Below are 19,199 nucleotides of genomic sequence, written 5' to 3'. Positions count from 1 at the left end.
TATCATATCACCTAATTAAATCATTTTGAACAAGTGTGCCTTGGCTATTTAGGAATGATGTTTAGAATGTTATCATTATTGTTACAATTCTCCAATTATAACCAAATCCTTACATAAATTCCCCTATTTTTCCTTAGAAAACTTAATTATTTTTAGAAAAGAAAAAGAATCAAGAATCCTATATTTACAACTTCTAAAGCATAAAAATTGCATACTCAAGCTTTGCTCCGTAAAGATCTTCGCTAATAATTTGATTTCAAAATTATACGTATTGCATTATGCATGTTAATTGGTCCCTAATATGCAATACGCTAGAAAAAATGATGAGAGAGTGCCTTGACTTATTTTCACAACAAACAACCAATTCTCCCAGAGCATAGCCACTATAAAGAAAGTTGTGAGAACACGAATTCAACCTCACCAAATATCCATAAATGAACTTAGCTACTTTTAATCCAACAATAGCCACTAGGCTAGCGTCCCTTCATGACAAGAAGTAAGTGGACGCACCGAGAGAAAAGGCTCAGTTGCCGGAGAAAGAAGGAATAAATGAATCTCGTGCACCAAAATGATTGAAATACAAGATAAGAAAGAAAAATTGAACTCGAAAAATTGTATAAATCCACAGTAAAAACACTATTGACCCATAATGTTTTTATTTTTAAATCGTGTTTTGTTATTAATATGTATTAAATAAAAAACATAATCTAGTATTGAAAACAAAGTGTTTAATTCAACTAAATGACTCGCTGTTAGATCAATGGGCCTTTGAACTAGTGATACTAATAATCACTATTTGCACAATGGAGGATGTTTTAATTTCAAATCCTTCCTTCAAATAATTTTAATTTAGTTTTTACTTTTCATAATTTACTGACAAATAAAAATTTCATTGATTAAAAGAATGAAGATCAATAAAAAAAACATCAAAGTAGTCAATAGTAATTAACTATTAAACACAAACACAAATAATGAAAAATAAATATCACTAATATGATACATTATATAATAAAAAAAATAACATAATATTTGATGAATAATTCAAAACTAGTGGGAGAAATTAGTTGGAAAAAAAAAAAAAAAAAAACAAGACAAGGCATATGTAAGATCAACATATGATTTTGTTAAATGAAAAAAAAAAAAAAAAGCAACAAAGTAAAATGTGATATTCACTTAAGCTTATAGAAATTCTAATGAAAAAAAAATATAATTTTTGGTTTTAGAATATTTATTTTGATATGTCAATAACAAGATTAGGAAAAAAAAAAAAAAAAAGTGAGAGGAAAATTAAAGTCTTTTCAAAGGCATTATGATATGTTAATAACAAGCAATCAAGGACGTTTAAGTCTTTTTCACAAGGCTTGTTTGATTCACGATTGAAATATCTTTGAAAGAAAGAAAAAAATATAGCATTAAGGGGTATTCTTGTATTTTTCCAATGAATTTTTTGTTATTACAATTTAAACTATAGGGAAATTTTGTATTTTATAAAATAAAAAAAATAATAAACAATTAAATGCACAATGAAACTATGCAAATAAATTTAAAAGAAAAAGAAAAAATCTAAACTTGGAGTGAAGGGGATTTTTCATATTTTTACAAAGATTTTAGCGTAATCAATAAAAGTTAGCTTAGAGGCAATTTGTCATTTTCATCAATAAAAAAAATAAAAAGGATAAATGAGTGTTGCACCTCTTGATGTACAAAAATGCCTTTATACCATATTGTTGGAAGCATTGTTGTGTTATTTTTTTGTTGGTGTGGCACGTGTGTTTGGTGTTGATCCGATTTGTCACCGATGTGCCTTTATTTTTTTTCCTTTCTATCCTCTCTCCTTCCTTGGAAATTACAATTTGACCTTCTTAGTTATTGATATTTCAACTTCAATCCTTTTTTTTTTTATTTCTAATTTTTATCTTGGCTGTTTTGTAGAAGTTTTATTTGTTTTTTATTCCATCCTTTAATCCCAATTTATCAAATATGATGTTTTCTAAGTTGGTCTTTATTTTTTGAATTTCTATTTTTTTTCCTTGATTATTTTGTAAAAGTTTTATTAGTTTTTAATTTTATCATTCAATTCAAATTAATGATATTATGTTTTCTAATTTGATCCTCATTGTTTTGATTCCTAATTTTTTTCTTGGGTTTTTTTTTTTTTTTTTTGTAAAAGTTATTATTCTTTTCAATTTTATCATTTAATCGAAACATTGTTTTAATTTTTATGTCAATTTTGATCCTCATTCTTTTGATTTTTTTTGTCCTTTTACTAAATTGATTCTTCTTTTTAATTTTACCCTTCAATCAAATATACAATTTATTTATTTTTCAAATTTGATTCTCATTTTTTTTAATTTCTATTTTTTGAATTCTTTTTTTATAATTGAATTTTTTTTTTTTCCAATTTCATCCATCAATAATTGATTGATTGAGAATTGGCCTTCATGTTTTTTTTTTTAGATTCACAAAATTGATCGGATATAGTGACCAAAATTATAAGTTTGAAAAGTTAACATATATATTTTTTATTTTTAAAAAGAGCATTATAATCCTCTTTATTTTTTTATGAGGTTATTCTAAACTCATGATCCGACCCGTGAGTGAGATATTTCAGGTTGGCTCGACCCTAATTAATATGGTTACCTGTTTGTAATGCTATGTAACAGTCCTAAATACTGGGACAAAACATGTTCTTATTAAAACACGAGATTTTTTTTTTTTTTATAATCTACTAAAATTTCGGTAAAGTCTTCTTTATAAAAGGAGATCCCAAGTTATCATCAATAATATGTTACACTTCTAATTCACATTTTGCATTCATAATCCAATCATCCTTGATTTTAATCACATCAATGATACTCATTATTTCACTCAAATCCTTAAGAAACTTATTCGTAAATAATTATCCATTTTAGGGAAAATAGAAATCAAACACAAACATAAAATCATGAAAATATCTTAGTAATAAAATTTGTATGTGTTCATGCATCAAAAGTAAAGGTTTAACATGGCTATTACACAATTAAGTAACATTACAAACAATCCCAAAATGATACACGTTACTTCTAATCTACGATAACAAAAGTAGAATAAGATGTGGTTACTATTGACGTGAATAAGATGACCCTGAAAGTGCAACATAACTTTACAATAAATGAAGCAACCATAAACAATAATAAATATATTAAAATGATATTGATATAACAATTCCTTTAATTACAACTCAATATTGAAAACATTAGTCTTTAATAATAATTTTCTTATTTTATACATTTCTCCCTAACTTCCATACCAATCTTAATCCTTTAGAGTCAAATTAGAGCTTTGTCATTCGACAAGTAAACCCTCCTATCCATTGCCACTAACCCATCACAAGTAAACTTTTCCTTAACTTTTACTATTTTCTTATCCATCTGTTGAGCCTCTAGTATTTTATCCCATAGTATCGATCAAATCTTAATCTGAGCTATTAAGAATCTCTTCGGTCCTATACTCAATTGCAAGTTCATCCTTTTTAGTTATGTTAAAACCCTTCACTTTTGAACCTTCACACCACATACCATTGCCCTTCTTTTTTGACTTAAAACATCAACAATTACATTAGCCTTTCTTGGATGATATAGTTAATCACACAATCTTAGTCTTTTACCAATTCCATCCACCTCATTTGTTGTATATTTAGCTCTTTTTTTGACATTAAATACTTCAAGCTCTTGTGATCCATGAAAATTTGCACTTGAGATCCATACAAGTAATGTCTCCATACCCAAAGAGAAAACATCACTTCTGCAAGTTCCAAATCATGCACGAGGTAATTTACTTTATAAGGCTTCAATTTTCTTGACCCATAAGCAATTACTCTTCCATGTTACATCAACACACACCTCAAACCTCTTTTTAAAGCATCACTGAACACTACAAACCCTTTAGTCCCATATGACATAGTCAACACCGGAGCATAAATGAGCCTTCCTTTCGATTATTGAAAACTCCCCTCACATTCCTTAACCAAATGAATTTGACCTCTTTACATGTTAATCAAGTCAAAAGATATGCAATAGTTGAAAAATCCCTTAATAAAGTTTCGATAATATCAAGCAAGACTTAAGAAACTATGGATTTCCATCACATTGGTATGTTTCTCCCACTTTAAAACAACCTCTACCTTTATTGGACAACAAATATTCCTTCTATAGATATAACATGTCCCCAAAACGCCATTTCTTTAAGCCCAAACTCACACTTATCTAGTTTTGCATACAATTTATTTTCTATTAGTATTTATAATACTTTCCTTAAATACTACTCATGTTTCAAATAAGAGCCAAAATACACTAATATATCATTGATGAACACTACAACACATTTATCCAAGTATGGCTGAAAAACCTGATTTATCAAATCCATAAATATTGTTGAGGTATTTGTCAACCCAAAAGACATTACTAGAAACTGTTTTTTGCATATCCTATTTTATAATCCTTAACTAGTGGTACCCAAACCTCAAATATAATATGAAAAATACCTTAGCACCCTTTAATTGATCAAACATATTGTCTATCTGTGGAAGCAGATACTTATTCTTCATGTTCATTTTATTTAAGTGTCGATAATTGATGCTCAGTTTAAGTATACCATCTTTATTTTTGACAAATAGTACAGGATCTCCCTACACAATCATGCTTATTAAAATGTGGGATATATATGATCTCAAGATATATGACTTCTAATTCATGATTAGTACTTAAAAGTGCATTTTTATCAAGGTTTTATATATCATTTTGCACTTGAAGTATCAATAACTACTTAACTAAAACATGTTTTATAATAACATACCTAATAATATAAAATACATTTAATTTATGGTAAATGTTCATCTTAAATGTAGGTATGTCACATAAATAAAAAGATTGATTAATGAGTTTAAGTATTGAAATTGAAAGGACAAAGAGAGGGCCAAACTTAGAAAAGAGATGTTGGTGCAGTCAAAATTGAAATACTGTTCGGTAATTGGGTCATATCTCGAGTTCTAGATGTCCAAATGACCTTAATTTTTTGGACAGATTCGGTAAAGACATAGGCCTAAAAATTTCATGTGGAGTTCAAGATTTAAAAATGCCGTTTTCAAGTCCAAATTATAGCAACAACGGAAAAGTCCGAATTTGTCCTACAACCTAGACACTATTCAGTGTTCAACCTATATCTCGAGTTCTAGAAGTCCAAATGACCTCAATTTGTTTTCTTGAAAAGATAAGACAATTTCCTATAACTTTCATGAATACAGTTGGTTCTAGTTCTGATGTTAACAATGATGTTTTATTTAAACAAGAAGATAAGGATTTTCACCAAGTCCAAAGTTGGCCACCCACTAAACAATTAGTCATCAAATCAATAGTTCTAAATTTTGGCCTATAAAAGGAGGCATTTGCTATGCATTTAGGCATCTTGGTTGTTCAGATCAAGATCATGCTCTTTATTTCTTTCTTTATATTTTTTGTAATTCTTAAGTTTTGCTTTCATTAATATCTTGTTTATGCTTTTCATTTCCTTTCCTTTACTTAGTTAACTTGTATCTTACTTATGTTCTTATTTTGTTTATTTATGTTTCTCTTCTTCATTATTTTTAGCTAAGTTTATTATGTTAAGGTGAAAAGATTACACTAATGGTGTAAGAATAAGTATAGTGCAAACTCAACATGAACCTTAATGTTTAATATTAACATGTCTTATCTTTTTATCTTACTAATTCTTAATACCTTGCTTGTTAAATGGTTAATCTAGATTTGTGTTGTATAACACTTGGTACATCAAATGCTTGGCACTCTCATAGCCCAACCGTATGGTATTATCTACACCTGTGCTATGAAAGGAACTTGATTTGTTGTTAACATAAGTTAGCATCATGAATTCTTGACAATATTTAAAAGTTTGGTGTTACTTAAATAAGATAATTAATATGATCATGTTAACAATTTATAATGAGCTATTAATGACAAATCATCTGATTGGAACCTTCTTTGTGTGTGGTTTTCAGTTGAATAGTAAGAGTTTATAATATACTTGTTTGAAATACCATTAATGGATCCTCTAAACTTGACATTTGTTTTTATCATTGTTTAATCCTTACATTAATCTTCCATCTCAAAATTCTCATCAACTTCTTTATTATTATTATTATTATTATTATATACTACTACTACTACTACTATTATCATTGATATTAGTATTATAATTACTACTACTACTACTACCACCACCACTACCACTACTACCACTATTATTACTACTACTATTAATAATATTATTACTATTACTATTATTGTTATTATTGTTGTTGTTGTTGTTGTTGTTGTATTATTTTTATTTATAATTTATACAATTAACCTCCCTATGGTTCGACCCCGGTCTTACCGGGTTATTTAGTACTTTGACACTCTTACACTTGGGATAAGACATCAATCTTTTAGTTGTGTCAAGTTTTTGGCGCCGATGCTGGGGAGGTAAATTTCTGTACAAATTATAAAGTTTGCTATATTTTTCTCCTTTCACTTTTATTTTATCTAACTTTTGTTTCTTGTGTTTTGTCTCATTTTCTTTTTCTTTTTCCTTTTTCTTTTTTTCTTTTTATTCTTTTCCTACACGTGCATGAGAGTGTGGTCACGTATATTAAATGATACACTTTGTAGGGTATCCTCATGTTCTTTAGAAAACATGGCTGAAGAAGATAATTAATCACTTTATAATGGGAATAATGAGAATAATCGGATTAGAATACTTAGAGACTACATGAATCCAACAAGAACAATTGTGTGATCATGTATTTTTTTTTCCCTCCTGATGCATCTCATTTTAATTTTAAGCTAGGCATTATTCAACTTTTACCTTCTTTTCATGACTTAGATTTAGAAAATCCATATTTGCATTTGAGAGAATTTGAAGAAGTTTGTAACACTTATAATGACTCAAATTGTAGCATGAACACCATCATATTAAAGCTGTTTCCTTTTTCTTTAAAAGATAAAGCTAAAACACGGCTATTAAATTTGAGACCAGAATCCATTTGTGCTTGGGATAAAATGCAACAACAATTTTTAAAAAAGTTTTTTCCATCTCAAAGAACAAACTCTTTCATTTTACAAATCATCATTTTTCACTCAAAAACCAGGAGAAACATTTTACCAATGTTGGGATAGGTATCAAGACTTGCTTAATACTTGCCCTCATCATGGTTTTGAAATATGAAGATTGGTTTCATATTTTTATAAAGGATTAACACCTAAAGATATGCAAATGGTAGAATTGATGTGCAATGGAACTTTTGAAAATAAAGACCCTGATGAAGCAATGGAGTACTTAGACTTGCTAGCTAAAAATGCTCAAAATTAGGACACTACGGGCACTGATGAGGCACTGGGTAAAACTCAACCTCATACATCTAGTGGAGGTATGTACAACCTTAGGGAAGATCATGACCTCCAAGCCAAATTTGCATCTTTAGCTAGAAAAGTCGAGGCACTTAAATGTAAAAAGAGTGGTCAATTAAAATCTGTTCAAGACACTATGTGTCATATCTGTAAAACAAATAAACATGCAACCAATGATTGTCCAACTTTGCCTTCTTTTAAGGAATGCCTCCATGAACATGCTTATGCTTTAAACAGTTTCCAAAGTCCCAATCATAACCCATACTCGCAAACATATAACCCTGGTTGGAGAAATCATCTAAATTTTAGTTGGAGTAGTGATAACAATAATGCACAAACTTCACAGCCACCGTTTAAAGCACATCATATTTCCAAAATTCTCATGGATATGCACCTCATTATGCTTCACATCCTAGAAGAAATCTTGAGGAAACATTGCATGCATTCATTGAAAAGTAAAAGACAATCAACACTTAACTTGTTTAAAGCATGACAGGTTTTAAAGATGCTCTTGCAGAATTCACATCTGCTCTTAGTTTTCAAGAGAACGGTAAGTTTCCATATCAACCATAACAAAATCTAAAGGGATAATACAATGCAAACATAAGTAGTTCCAGAAGCCAACATATGGATCAAGTCAAATCAGTCATCACTCTTAACAATGGTAAGGTTATTAAAAAACCCACTCTTGAACCTTGTGAGAAAGATGATGAGTCAATCTCTAAGGGTAAGGAAGGGGCTGAGTCTGAACATTGCAAAGAAAAGACTGCTTCCCCATCAGTACTTCCATTTCCTCATGTCATGACTAAACAAGAAGCAATCGAGGATGAAAAAGGCACCGAAAATGTTATCACGGATCATTTGTCAAAATTGACAATGATTTTGACATCCGACATCACACCAATCGATGATTACTTTCCTTATGAATCTTTACTTTCTCTTAGTTCAATGCCTTGGTTTGCTAAAAATAACAATTTTCTTACTTCAAGATTTTTGCCAGCTCATTTAGATAACCAAGATAAAAGAAAGTTTTTGAATGTCATCCAAAACCTTTATTGGGATGACCCTTACTTATTCAAATATTGTCCTGATCAAATATTTCAAAGATGCATTCCCGATAATGAGGTAAGTAGTGTCATTAAATTGTTATTCTAAAACATGTGAAGATCATTTATCGTTAAAGAAGACGACTGCAAAAATCTTACAAAGTAGATTTTATTGGCCCACCATGTTCAAGGACTCATATGCATTCTACAAAACCTGTGAAAATTGTCAAAAGGTGGAATTTATTTCAAAACATAGAGAGTCTTTATATAATCTTCTAATGACTCTTAAGTCTCATCATGGTGGAGATGTGCATCATGCAATTCATGATTTATGGCCCCATTTTCATAAAGAATATGCTTATCATGGTCTTGGGAATTTGACTAAAAAAAAAAGACCATGTTTGCCAGTTTTAAAAAAAACTGGATGGGAAGCCTATCCCCGACCCATAGAGGGCGTTTAAGCCATTTTTGGATGTGAAACCAAGGAAAGATGTGAGCCACAATCACAATTACATGTATATACACACATGCTTGTTAAAAAAAAAAAGAACAAAAAAAAAAAGGAATAAAGAGAGAGACTTCAACTTGTTTCCATATAGATGATATGATTGCATTTTCTTTTTTCTCATCTATAAAACCTTCTTCTTTTTCCCTTCATTTCTACTCAACCCATACAAACATAGACAAGTCTTGAAATGGCAAGATCCTCAGCTCTTAAAATAAAAACTATTTGTGTTTTTTGTGGATCTAGTCCTGGGAAAGAAAAAGAGTTTATAGAATCCGAAAATCATCTTGGGCAGATACTAGCTGAGAGAAAGACTCATTTAGTATATGGGGGAGGCAACCTTGGGTTAATGGGGGAGTGTGTCAACAACTGTATTCTTAGGAGGTAGTCAAGTTTTGGGGTCGTCCCCGAATCTTTAGCAAAAGGGGACATCATTGGAAAAACAATTAGAGAGGAACTACAGGTATCCACAATGTCTAATCAAATAAATATAATGTTTAACCATAGTGACACCTTCATTGCCTTACCAAGTGGTCTAGGCACATTGGAAGAGATATTTCATATTTCCTCTTGGGTCCAACTGCACATTCACCATAAACTTATAGATTTGTTAAATGTTAATGGTTTTTATGATAATTTGTTATTTTTTCTTGATCAAGCTGTGGAACAACAATTTCTAACATCTTCGGCATGATAAATCATAATCTCTGCTGCTACTGCTGAACAACTGATTGACCAACTACAATCTTTCATTCCTGTAATTGATCCCTTCATGAGTCGCATAAATTGGTCAACTACAAAAAGCTGCAAAAAGCTTAAATTGGATTTGAGCCTTTATTTGTGAAACCTTGTGTCTTTTGGTTATGTTAATAGCATATTATTTTGTTTTGTTATTTCATATATTTGTTTAAGTGTGTTTTAGGTTTGTCAGTGTTCGTTGTTTCAGGTGATGTTTTCTATACTCCATCTTTCTACCTTAGGACATCGAGGACAATGTCTCGTTTTGGTTGGGGGGAAGAGGGTAGTAGCTGACATTAAAAAAAAAATTACTAACTATTTTTGCTATTATTAAAACCATTTGACAAAACTGTTATTACTAGGATGGCAGAGTAAGGGAGAATTTTATTGACTCTTGAGACGCATCTTAGTAAACATTTTCCAATGGTTATTTGCAATATTTATAACAAGGTCTATCACATACTTCTCTTGAAATATTCAGGTTTACAAACTCTCATATTATTATCAATTGATTCTGCTCATATACTCATTTAACAAGTATTCTTAAATCTTTATTTTCATACACATACTTTAACATATGATTGTGGGTTGCACATTGGATTCTTACATTATTTATGTTCTTTTTGTTAAAGGTAACTACTAAGGGAAATGGATAGTATATAATTTGAAGAAAAAAAATAGAAAACAAAAACAGAAAAAAATGATAATAAATGTAATTAAATAAATAAATAAAAACATAGATAAGTTTGGTTTGGTAACCTCCCTAACCTAAGCAATTAAGCCCGAAGGGGTGTTTTAACACCTAATACCCTAAAGTCAACTGACTTGGGAGCTATTGGCCCAATGCTTGTTACATGAGTTTAAGAAAAAAGCTTAAGGGAATCAAATATTGCACTATCTACGTATCAGTATCTGCAACCCGAGTTACTAAGCTCGCAGGGGTGTCTCAACACCTAATGCCCTAAGACCAACTAGTCTGGGAGTCATTAGCCAAAAGCTCGTTATATGGGTTAAAGATGCATTGTGTTTTAAGTTATATGTATATGTATAAAAAAAAAAAAAAAAGAAGAAGATAATAATCCAAACCCAATGAAGTTAACCTTAAACATTATAACAAAATATTGTTTTCTTCTAGTAAAAGCCTCATTATCTATGTTTTTAAACATTGAGCACATAAAAATGAAGGATTATTAATATATTGTTTAAGAGGTATTGAGCAGATATATAAAGTTAATGAGAGTTTGTTTATCTAGATAAATTAATGAAAGTTGAATGATGAATGCCTTGCTTTGTGGAATTTGCAAATTATTTTTCTATTTTAACGCTTTGATTACTAGGGACTAGTAATAAGCTGGTTTGGGGGGGTGTGTGATTAGTAGTTAAAAGTGTATTTTTATCAAGGTTTTATATCATTATTTTGCACTTGAAGTATCAATAACTCCTTAACTAAAACATATTTTATAATAATATACCTAATAATATAAGATACCTTTAATTTATGGTAAATGTTCATCTTAAATGCAGACCTGTCACATAAATGAAAGGATTGATTGATGAGTTTAAGTATTGAAATTGAAAGGACAAAGAGAGGGCCAAACTTAGAAAAGAAATGTTGGTGTAGTCCAAACTGAAACACTATTCAGTAATTGAGTCATATCTCGAGTTTTAGATGTCCAAATGACCTTAATTTTTTGGACAGATTTGGTAAGACATAGGCCTACAACTTTCATGTGGAGTTCAAGATTTAAAAAGGCCATTTTCAAGTCCAAATTATAGCAACAACGGAGAAGTCTGAATCTGTCCTGCAACCTAGACACTATTCAGTGTTCAGCCCATATCTCGAGTTATAGAAGTCCAAATGACCTCAATTTTTTTTTAGACAATTTTTTTTTCATAAATAAACTTAGCAATGACGTTTTATTCATACAAGAAGATAAGCATTTTCACCAGGTCAAGAGTTGGCCACCTACTCAACAATTAGTCATCAAATCAATAGTTCTAAATTTTGGCTTATAAAAGGAGGCATTTGCCATGAATTTAGGCATCTTGGTTGTTCAGATCAAGATCATGCTCTTTATTTCTTTCTTTATATTTTTTGTAATTCTTAAGTTTTGCTTTCATAAATATCTTGTTTATGCTTTTCATTTCCTTTCCTTTACTTAGTTAACTTGTATCTTATTTATGTTCTTATTTTGTTTATTTATGTTTCTCTTCTTCATTATTTTTAGCTAAGGTTATTATGTCAAAGTGAAAAGGTTACACTAATGGTGTAAGAATAAGTATAGTGCAAACTCAACATGAACCTTAATGTTTAATATTAACATGTCTTATCTTTTTATCTTACTAATTCTTAATATCTTGCTTGTTAAATGGTTAATCTAGATTTGTGTTGTATAACACTTGGTACAACAAATGCTTGACACTCTCATAATCTAACCGTATGGTATTATCTACACCTATGCTATGAAAGGAACTTGATTTGTTGTTAACATAAGTTAGCATCTTGAATTCTTAACAATATTTAAAAGTTTGGTGTTACTTAAATAAGATAATTAATATGATTATGTTAATAATTTATAATGAGCTATTAATGATAAATTATCTGATTGGAACCTCCTCTGTGTGTGGTTTCCAGTTGAATAGTAAGAGTTTATACTATACCTATTTGAAATACCATTAGTGGATCCTCTAACATTGACATTTGTTTTTATCATTGTTTAATTCCTTACATTAATCTTCCATCTCAAAATTCTAATCAACTTCTTTATTTTCATTATTATTATTATTACTATTACTATTACTACTACTACTACTATTAGTATTACCATTGATATTAGTATTATTATTACTATTACAATTACTATCAATACTACTACTACTACTACTACTACTACTACTACTAGTATTATTATTATTATTATTATTATTATTATTATTATTATTATTAGTACTACTTACTACTACTACTACTACTACTACTACTACTACTACTACTACTATTATTATTATTACTATTATTGTTATTATTGTTGTTATTATTGTTATTGTTCTATGATTGTTATTTATAATTTATACAATTAACCTCTCTATGATTCGACCCCGGTCTTATCGGATTATTTATTACTTCGACACTTCTACATTTGAAATAAAACATCAGTCTTTTGGTCGTGTCAATTCACATTTTCCATTCATGATGCAATCATCCTCGATCTTAACCACATCAATGATACTCATTATTTCACCCAAATCCTTAATAAAAATATTTGTAAATAATTATGCATTTTAGGGAAAATAGAAATCAAACAAGAACATAAAATCATGAAAATATCTTAATAGTAGAATTTGTATATGTTTGTGCATCAACATTAAAGGTTTAACATAGTTATTATATAATTAAGTAACATTACAAACGATCCCAAAATGATACATGTTACTTGTCGCACTCGACATCGTGACGACCTTTAAAAATTTCTGAGAAAAAGAAAAGATATTTGGCATTTTGTTCTTATAGGGGAAGGTCTAGTTTAAGGAGTTGTCAGATAGTATTATGATTACTAGAAATTCTATCTGGTCAATAAAGATTATATAGTACGAGACTGGTTACACGAAAAGAAAGATACTATCATCCCTTTAGCGTCCTACTTGGGATAGGCTGCTTTGCTTGTTTTGTCTTAAATTGCTAAGGGGTTATTTTATTCTGTTTTTAATGGTCCACTTATAACATTTCTAACTTTAGTGCCAGTGAATATACAACTACGTATATTTCCAACTCTAGTGTTGATAAATGTTATGTAACCTAAAAAGTATGGTATTTCGGACTCTGATGTCAATGAATAAATCAGTAAAATTTGAATTGAAAGTAAAAACCTATATTTTTTATTTTTTTAGAAATAAAAAAGATAAGAAAAAACATATATGTATTGCATACCATTTTTGTATTTCACAATAAAAATCTACAACCCAAATACATAATAAGATTAACAAAAAAAAGGTATAAGGGATCAACAAATAAATAAAAAAGGATCCCTAATTTTTTTTTTTCTAGAATTTTCTGATATCTAAAAAACCTTGTTTGGCTAGTTATCAAAATAAAGAAATGTGAGATTAAAGGGAAAGGGCTTAAAGGTGTGTTTTACCAAACACACCCTAAGCCCAAAGAAAATTGGGGCGGCTGGGCCTCTCAACTCAACAGTTCCTATTTTTTTTTTTGGGCTGGATCTAGCCTAACTATATTGGCTAGGCTAGATCCAGCCGACCTAGCTTGGTCACTTGCTCGGCCTAGTGACCAAGTCAGCCATTATCAATAGACATGCGTGAATTATTTATGCATGCTTGCTACAAGAACAAGGTAATTAAAATGAAAATAGGGGGAAAAAAGGCTTACCAGGTGTAACTGGAGGTGAGACTAAGGGCGATGCTCTTTCTGGCTAATCGGGTGGCGCTAGGGATTGGTGTGGATGAACAAGACTTCCCTGCCTGATCTTCTGTCTCTCTTGATTTATTCTTTTTTTTTTTCTCTTTGGTTTTTGTTCTCTGGATTTTTGTTACCTCTATTTTTATTTTTTTATGTGTTTTGTTGGTTTATCACTCTATTGTGAGGAAAGGCTAGTATTTTGTTGCTGGAGTTAGAAAAGAAAGCTCAATAGTCCCTTTGTTTTTTTTTTTTTTTGTCTATTTCCTCTGACTCTCTCATGTGCTTTTTTTTTTGCTTTGGGTTTTTTTTTTTTTTTTTTTTGTCATTGTCTCTCTGTTTTTTTTTTTATCACTCTGTTGTGAGGGAAGGCTAGTAAAATAACTAGGTCATGGGTCTAGTGAATCAACCCGAATCAAAAACCAAGTCGCACATTATAGTTGCTTGAAAAACACTATCATCTTGCCAAACTCCACCAAAAAGGATTCATACTTGGTTGAAAGGATTTAGCTGGAATCAGGGTAGCAACCACTAGAAGGGTATTTCGAGCATTGCTTGGAGTGTCTTTAACAATCTTGAAATTTTTTTGGTGGGTTTTCTGGTATGGAGCAATGATCATTGGGCTCTTTTTTCTTCTCTCCTTAACAACTAACAGTGTAATATGCCTGATTCCTTGAAGGATTAACTATATTGTGTGTGTCATCGAGTGGTTATCTTTCTGCTTCCAAGGCATCATATAGATATATCTGAAGTAAGGTTGTTAAAATCACGTTTTGACTCTTAAAATCATTTGATTTTACTAGTCAAAACATACTTTGTATGCTGAATTGTTTGAAAAAATTGAAATCGGGTGAAATCGAGTTGAAATCGAGTGAAATTGTGAAAAATCACGATTTTAGGAACGATTTCACGATTTTAACAAAATACACTGAAGCAAAATGTTTCTCTCATGCTCCAGCTGTCCAGTGCCTATTGGTTGTGCAAATGCACAGTTACGTGGTCTTCCCTCACTTTTATAGGATTTTGTCTGCATCCTATAAAGAAGTGAAGGTCAGAAATCAAGAGCTGCAGAGATTAAAGAAATCGAGGGCTGCAGAGATTAAAGTTAAGGTAATAATATTAAATTCCAATTTAATTCAAAATTTTCCCTATATCTTTTACTTTTCTTTGTTATGTTATTTTGGCTATTCATTCACCTTAAATTACTTATGTTTTTTAATGGTATGATAGCAAGTAGAAGAGATTTTATAAATATAAATTTAGATATAAAAATAGTAATGGGATAATTAAAAAAAATTATATTTGTTATGATGGGTTGATTCACGAAACTCATGATTAGAAGCTTAATTCGTGTCAGATTTTAATTTATACAAATAAAAACACTGATTTTAATAAATTTGATTACTTTGACTATATTTTTAACTATTTATTTAATCCGATCAAATTTAATCAAAACTCAATTAAGTTAAATCAAATAAAAATTATTTTGTTTTAATCAAATAATTAAAAAATCATAACACCAGCTCCTAAATTATACTCAAGCAACATAAATCATTGACTTACACAATTAAATAAATATTTTTCCATCTTATAAGCTGCTTGAACTATGTATGAATTTTTATTTGAAACATGTATTTCCAAGTCCTTGAATTATGTATGAATTTTTATTTGAAGCATGAATTTTTTGTTAATGTATTTTAAAATTCCTTACAATTTATGATTTTACAATCTATTTTTACGATCTGAGTTTATATTATATTTTTTATGTCGTGTCAAAATCATGATTTTAACAACCTTGATCTGGAGTATTAATTTCTTATTATTGATTGAGAGATATTCCACTGGAAACCAGAGTAGATTGGATGTATAGCTCCGGTAGGACCAGCACTCCATTCCCACCGAATATAGGCTTTCTTCTAGATATAGGCCGGCGTTAGGCTTTCTGCGATCCCTGCTGAGTGCTGGGACTTGAGAACAAAACTGAGCCTGGACTAGAGTCCAGCTTGGAAATAAACCATACCCATATTTGACACAACTGGATACATTGAGCAAAACTGTAGAGGGGAGTCCGAACTATTGTTCGTTGTGATGGAAGAAAAGAAAGTAGTCAACAAAAGTGCAAAACTTCAGTACTCCATTCATTCGTTTCATGTATACAAGGGAACCCAAAATCTATTAAATTAGCCACGCCCATGCATTTTCGGTTAGTTTAAACACATATAATATAATTAAGATGGCTTATAAACAAGCCCAAAACCCCACAAACCCCCTCGACGTTTTGGAGATGTGGTGCTCAAAGCATACTAGAATCACCAGTCAAACGTTTCACTTCATCTGCCTGGCATTCCTTACTTGGGCCTACATGCAGTGTCAGCAGGCCCGGCTTGCCTTGCTAACTGAATAGCAAGTAGAAAAAAACAAAGAAAAAACTTAATTAGTCCCTGCATTTTCCTTTTCTTTTAAAACTCATAGATTGTAAAAGTTTCTTGAGTTGAACAAGATGGAGAAGCACCTGAAAATAAGTCTCAAGCTTCCTTTTCAGCGTTGCATATTCTTTCTTGGTTTGTTGGAATGTCCTCATGCATCTGCAGCTTGTATATATCCATGCAAAACCATTAAAACCTTGAACGGATGTATATATGAGGTAGCTAGGATTACTAGGAACATAACTAGAGGCCGCTACTATATTATCGTTGTACTAAATAATTACATCATAAGGAATTATAGAAGTGGGCCGAAATCAATCTCGTCCGTTTGATTGGAGGTGATTCAAAGAAATAAAGTGGAAGATGGGTCATTACCCTTCTCCATTTCCTGCCTTGCAATATTCCCTAAAGAGAGTGCACTCAGCTTTCACCTTTTTGGCCCCAATGCTGCACCCAATAGAAAGGAATAGAAATGAAGGGATTGTTGTGCTAAAAGCTAACATAGAATATACCTCATGATACCTTTAATAAATATAGTCTTAATTGATTTTGTAATCCTTATTTCTATAATCATTCTCAATGTTAATTTTATCCTTAATTACAACTTTATTACCTTGAGCTGCTTCCCTTGAATTGATGCATATAGCCATCCAACTTATTAAAGTCAAGAGGATTGTTCTCCCTGAATATATATAAAGACACAAGAGAAATACTGTTACTAGCTAGTAGCTATATATTACGATCTGTACTAGGGTCACCAGTAGTACTTTTGTACAAGAAAATAAATTGAGAAGAGAAGGAAAGGTGAGAAAATTTTAAACTGACAATGCTTTCTCTATGTTACTGATCAGTCTAGCTGAATCCCTGTAGTGCAATGAGACTACTTCCTCCACAAAGTTAGGGTTTGCATCATCTTGGAGTTCCTCAAGCTGGATAAATTGTTCATCAAGAAATCCCTGAAATATATTGTTCCACAATTCCAATTTTCGTTACAATACCACCAAAGTAAAATTGACCATCATATATAAGTGTACACCGAGTCTTAATTAAAAAGAAAAAAGAAAGAAAATTAAGAAAAACAGTAAATAGTTGCTGATCGTGTATAACACAGCTTACACAAGCATGCATGCATATAGCTTCTAGCATACATCTATTTTCTGGTTGCATAAATGTTATCTTTATGAATGCAATCGTTAGCATGGAGAAGATAAAAGGTTTCCTAATCTTGGAATTGCGATGAAAGGTACATGCATGTTAAGTCATTGACAAGTATTAGTTGAAGAAATAATTAAGAACCTGATCAAAAAGAGACTGCCTTGTGAGAGCAACCTGCCTACGCAATTGGTTTCTGTCCATTTCAGAAAAGAATGTTGGAAAACGCAAGAAAAAGGGAGGGTGGGGGGGGGGGGGGGGGGGGGCGAGAGAGAGAGAGAGAGAGAGAGAGAGAGAAGGGGTAGGGGAAGAGAGTCTGAATACACTTGGAAGGCTATAGCTTCAGTGATAATATTGCAATGTGTGGGCAAGAACTATATATAGTGGTGAAAAGAGATGTATGCGTGACAAATTTCTCCCAAATATTTCTATAAAAAACAAAAGTGCGAATTGAAGTGAGAACTACGAAGAGGAGGGGTTCACAAAAGATGCACGTAAAAAAGTTAAAAGTAAAGAGGAGAAAAGGGAGAGTTCAGTATCTAAGAAATATGGGTAGTTGGGTATCATAGAATGTGTGTGTGTATAGAAATTATTGTAAAATTATTTCAATGTTGTAGTTTCTATACTTATTGTTGTGTATTGCCTTAGACATGTAAATATAAAAGCTTGGCTAAAAAATAAGTCTAAGTAATTTTATTATTCTCAATTTGATATCAGAGCCCTTAATAACTTATAACACTTTCTCTCCCTCTCTAATGGACTCTTCCTCTTAGCCAACTGTTGTCTCCTCCTTTGCAACACCGTCGATGCCGGTTTCCTCCTTTACCACACCACTAGTTTCTTCCAGTGTTTATGTCTTGTCATGGCCACTACCAACATATGTTGGCGAAGCTCTTGTCAACCCGAACAACACTCCTCTATTGCAGCCTTCCTCAGTTGTTTCCGTTGCCATTGTTTTCCTCTCCATCACTCACCAAGTCATCTCTCTCAAATTAACAAACACCAATTATCTTTATTGACGAATGTAGATGAAGCCATATCTCTTAGGCCAAAGAGTTTTTGGGTTTGTTGATGGCTTAAATTCTTGTCCTCCTTTACATGTATTTGATGTTGATGGTACTTCTCTTCAAGTAAATTATTCTTTTCTTCATTGGAAACAACATGACCAACTAATTCTAAGTGCCCTACTGTCTTTGTTATCTATGGATGTTCTCTATCTTGTTGTTGACTGCCAAACTTTGAGCTCTGTTTGGTGCCCACTTGAGCAAGCTCTAGTTTCCTTGTTCAATTCTCATATTATGCAACTTCATGGCTCCTTTCAAGAGATCTACTGCCATTAATGGCCATCTACTGCCCATGCCACCTTCAACTCTTGTTGCTCAATGTCAGCCTTTTAGATATTGGCAACGAAATAAGGGTAGATTTCATGCCAACTACAACAACAATAAAGGGAACAAGTTTATTGCTTCTAGGTTAGATTTTCACAGCTTTAATGGACCT

The 19,199-nt window shown here is 31.2% G+C and overlaps 1 protein-coding gene across 1 annotated transcript; it reads right to left on the bottom strand.

Annotated features, from left to right (window-relative positions):
- Positions 1 to 16,258: 16,258 nt before the first annotated feature.
- Positions 16,259 to 17,946, bottom strand: LOC118042585 (histidine-containing phosphotransfer protein 4). The gene is made up of 6 exons (XM_035050298.2): positions 17,844 to 17,946; positions 17,373 to 17,503; positions 17,161 to 17,229; positions 16,923 to 16,994; positions 16,634 to 16,706; positions 16,259 to 16,517 (listed from the first exon to the last, which is right to left on the bottom strand). The coding sequence occupies exons 1-6, from the start codon at positions 17,901 to 17,903 to the stop codon at positions 16,470 to 16,472; spliced, it is 453 nt and encodes a 150-aa protein (XP_034906189.1). The 5' UTR covers positions 17,904 to 17,946; the 3' UTR covers positions 16,259 to 16,469.
- Between the last annotated feature and the right edge of the window lie 1,253 nt (positions 17,947 to 19,199).

Source organism: Populus alba, chromosome 1, assembly GCF_005239225.2.
Source record: "Populus alba chromosome 1, ASM523922v2, whole genome shotgun sequence".
NCBI lineage: Eukaryota > Viridiplantae > Streptophyta > Magnoliopsida > Malpighiales > Salicaceae > Populus > Populus alba.
Note: the sequence above shows the minus strand (reverse complement) of the source record. Positions and strands in the feature narration are given on the sequence as shown.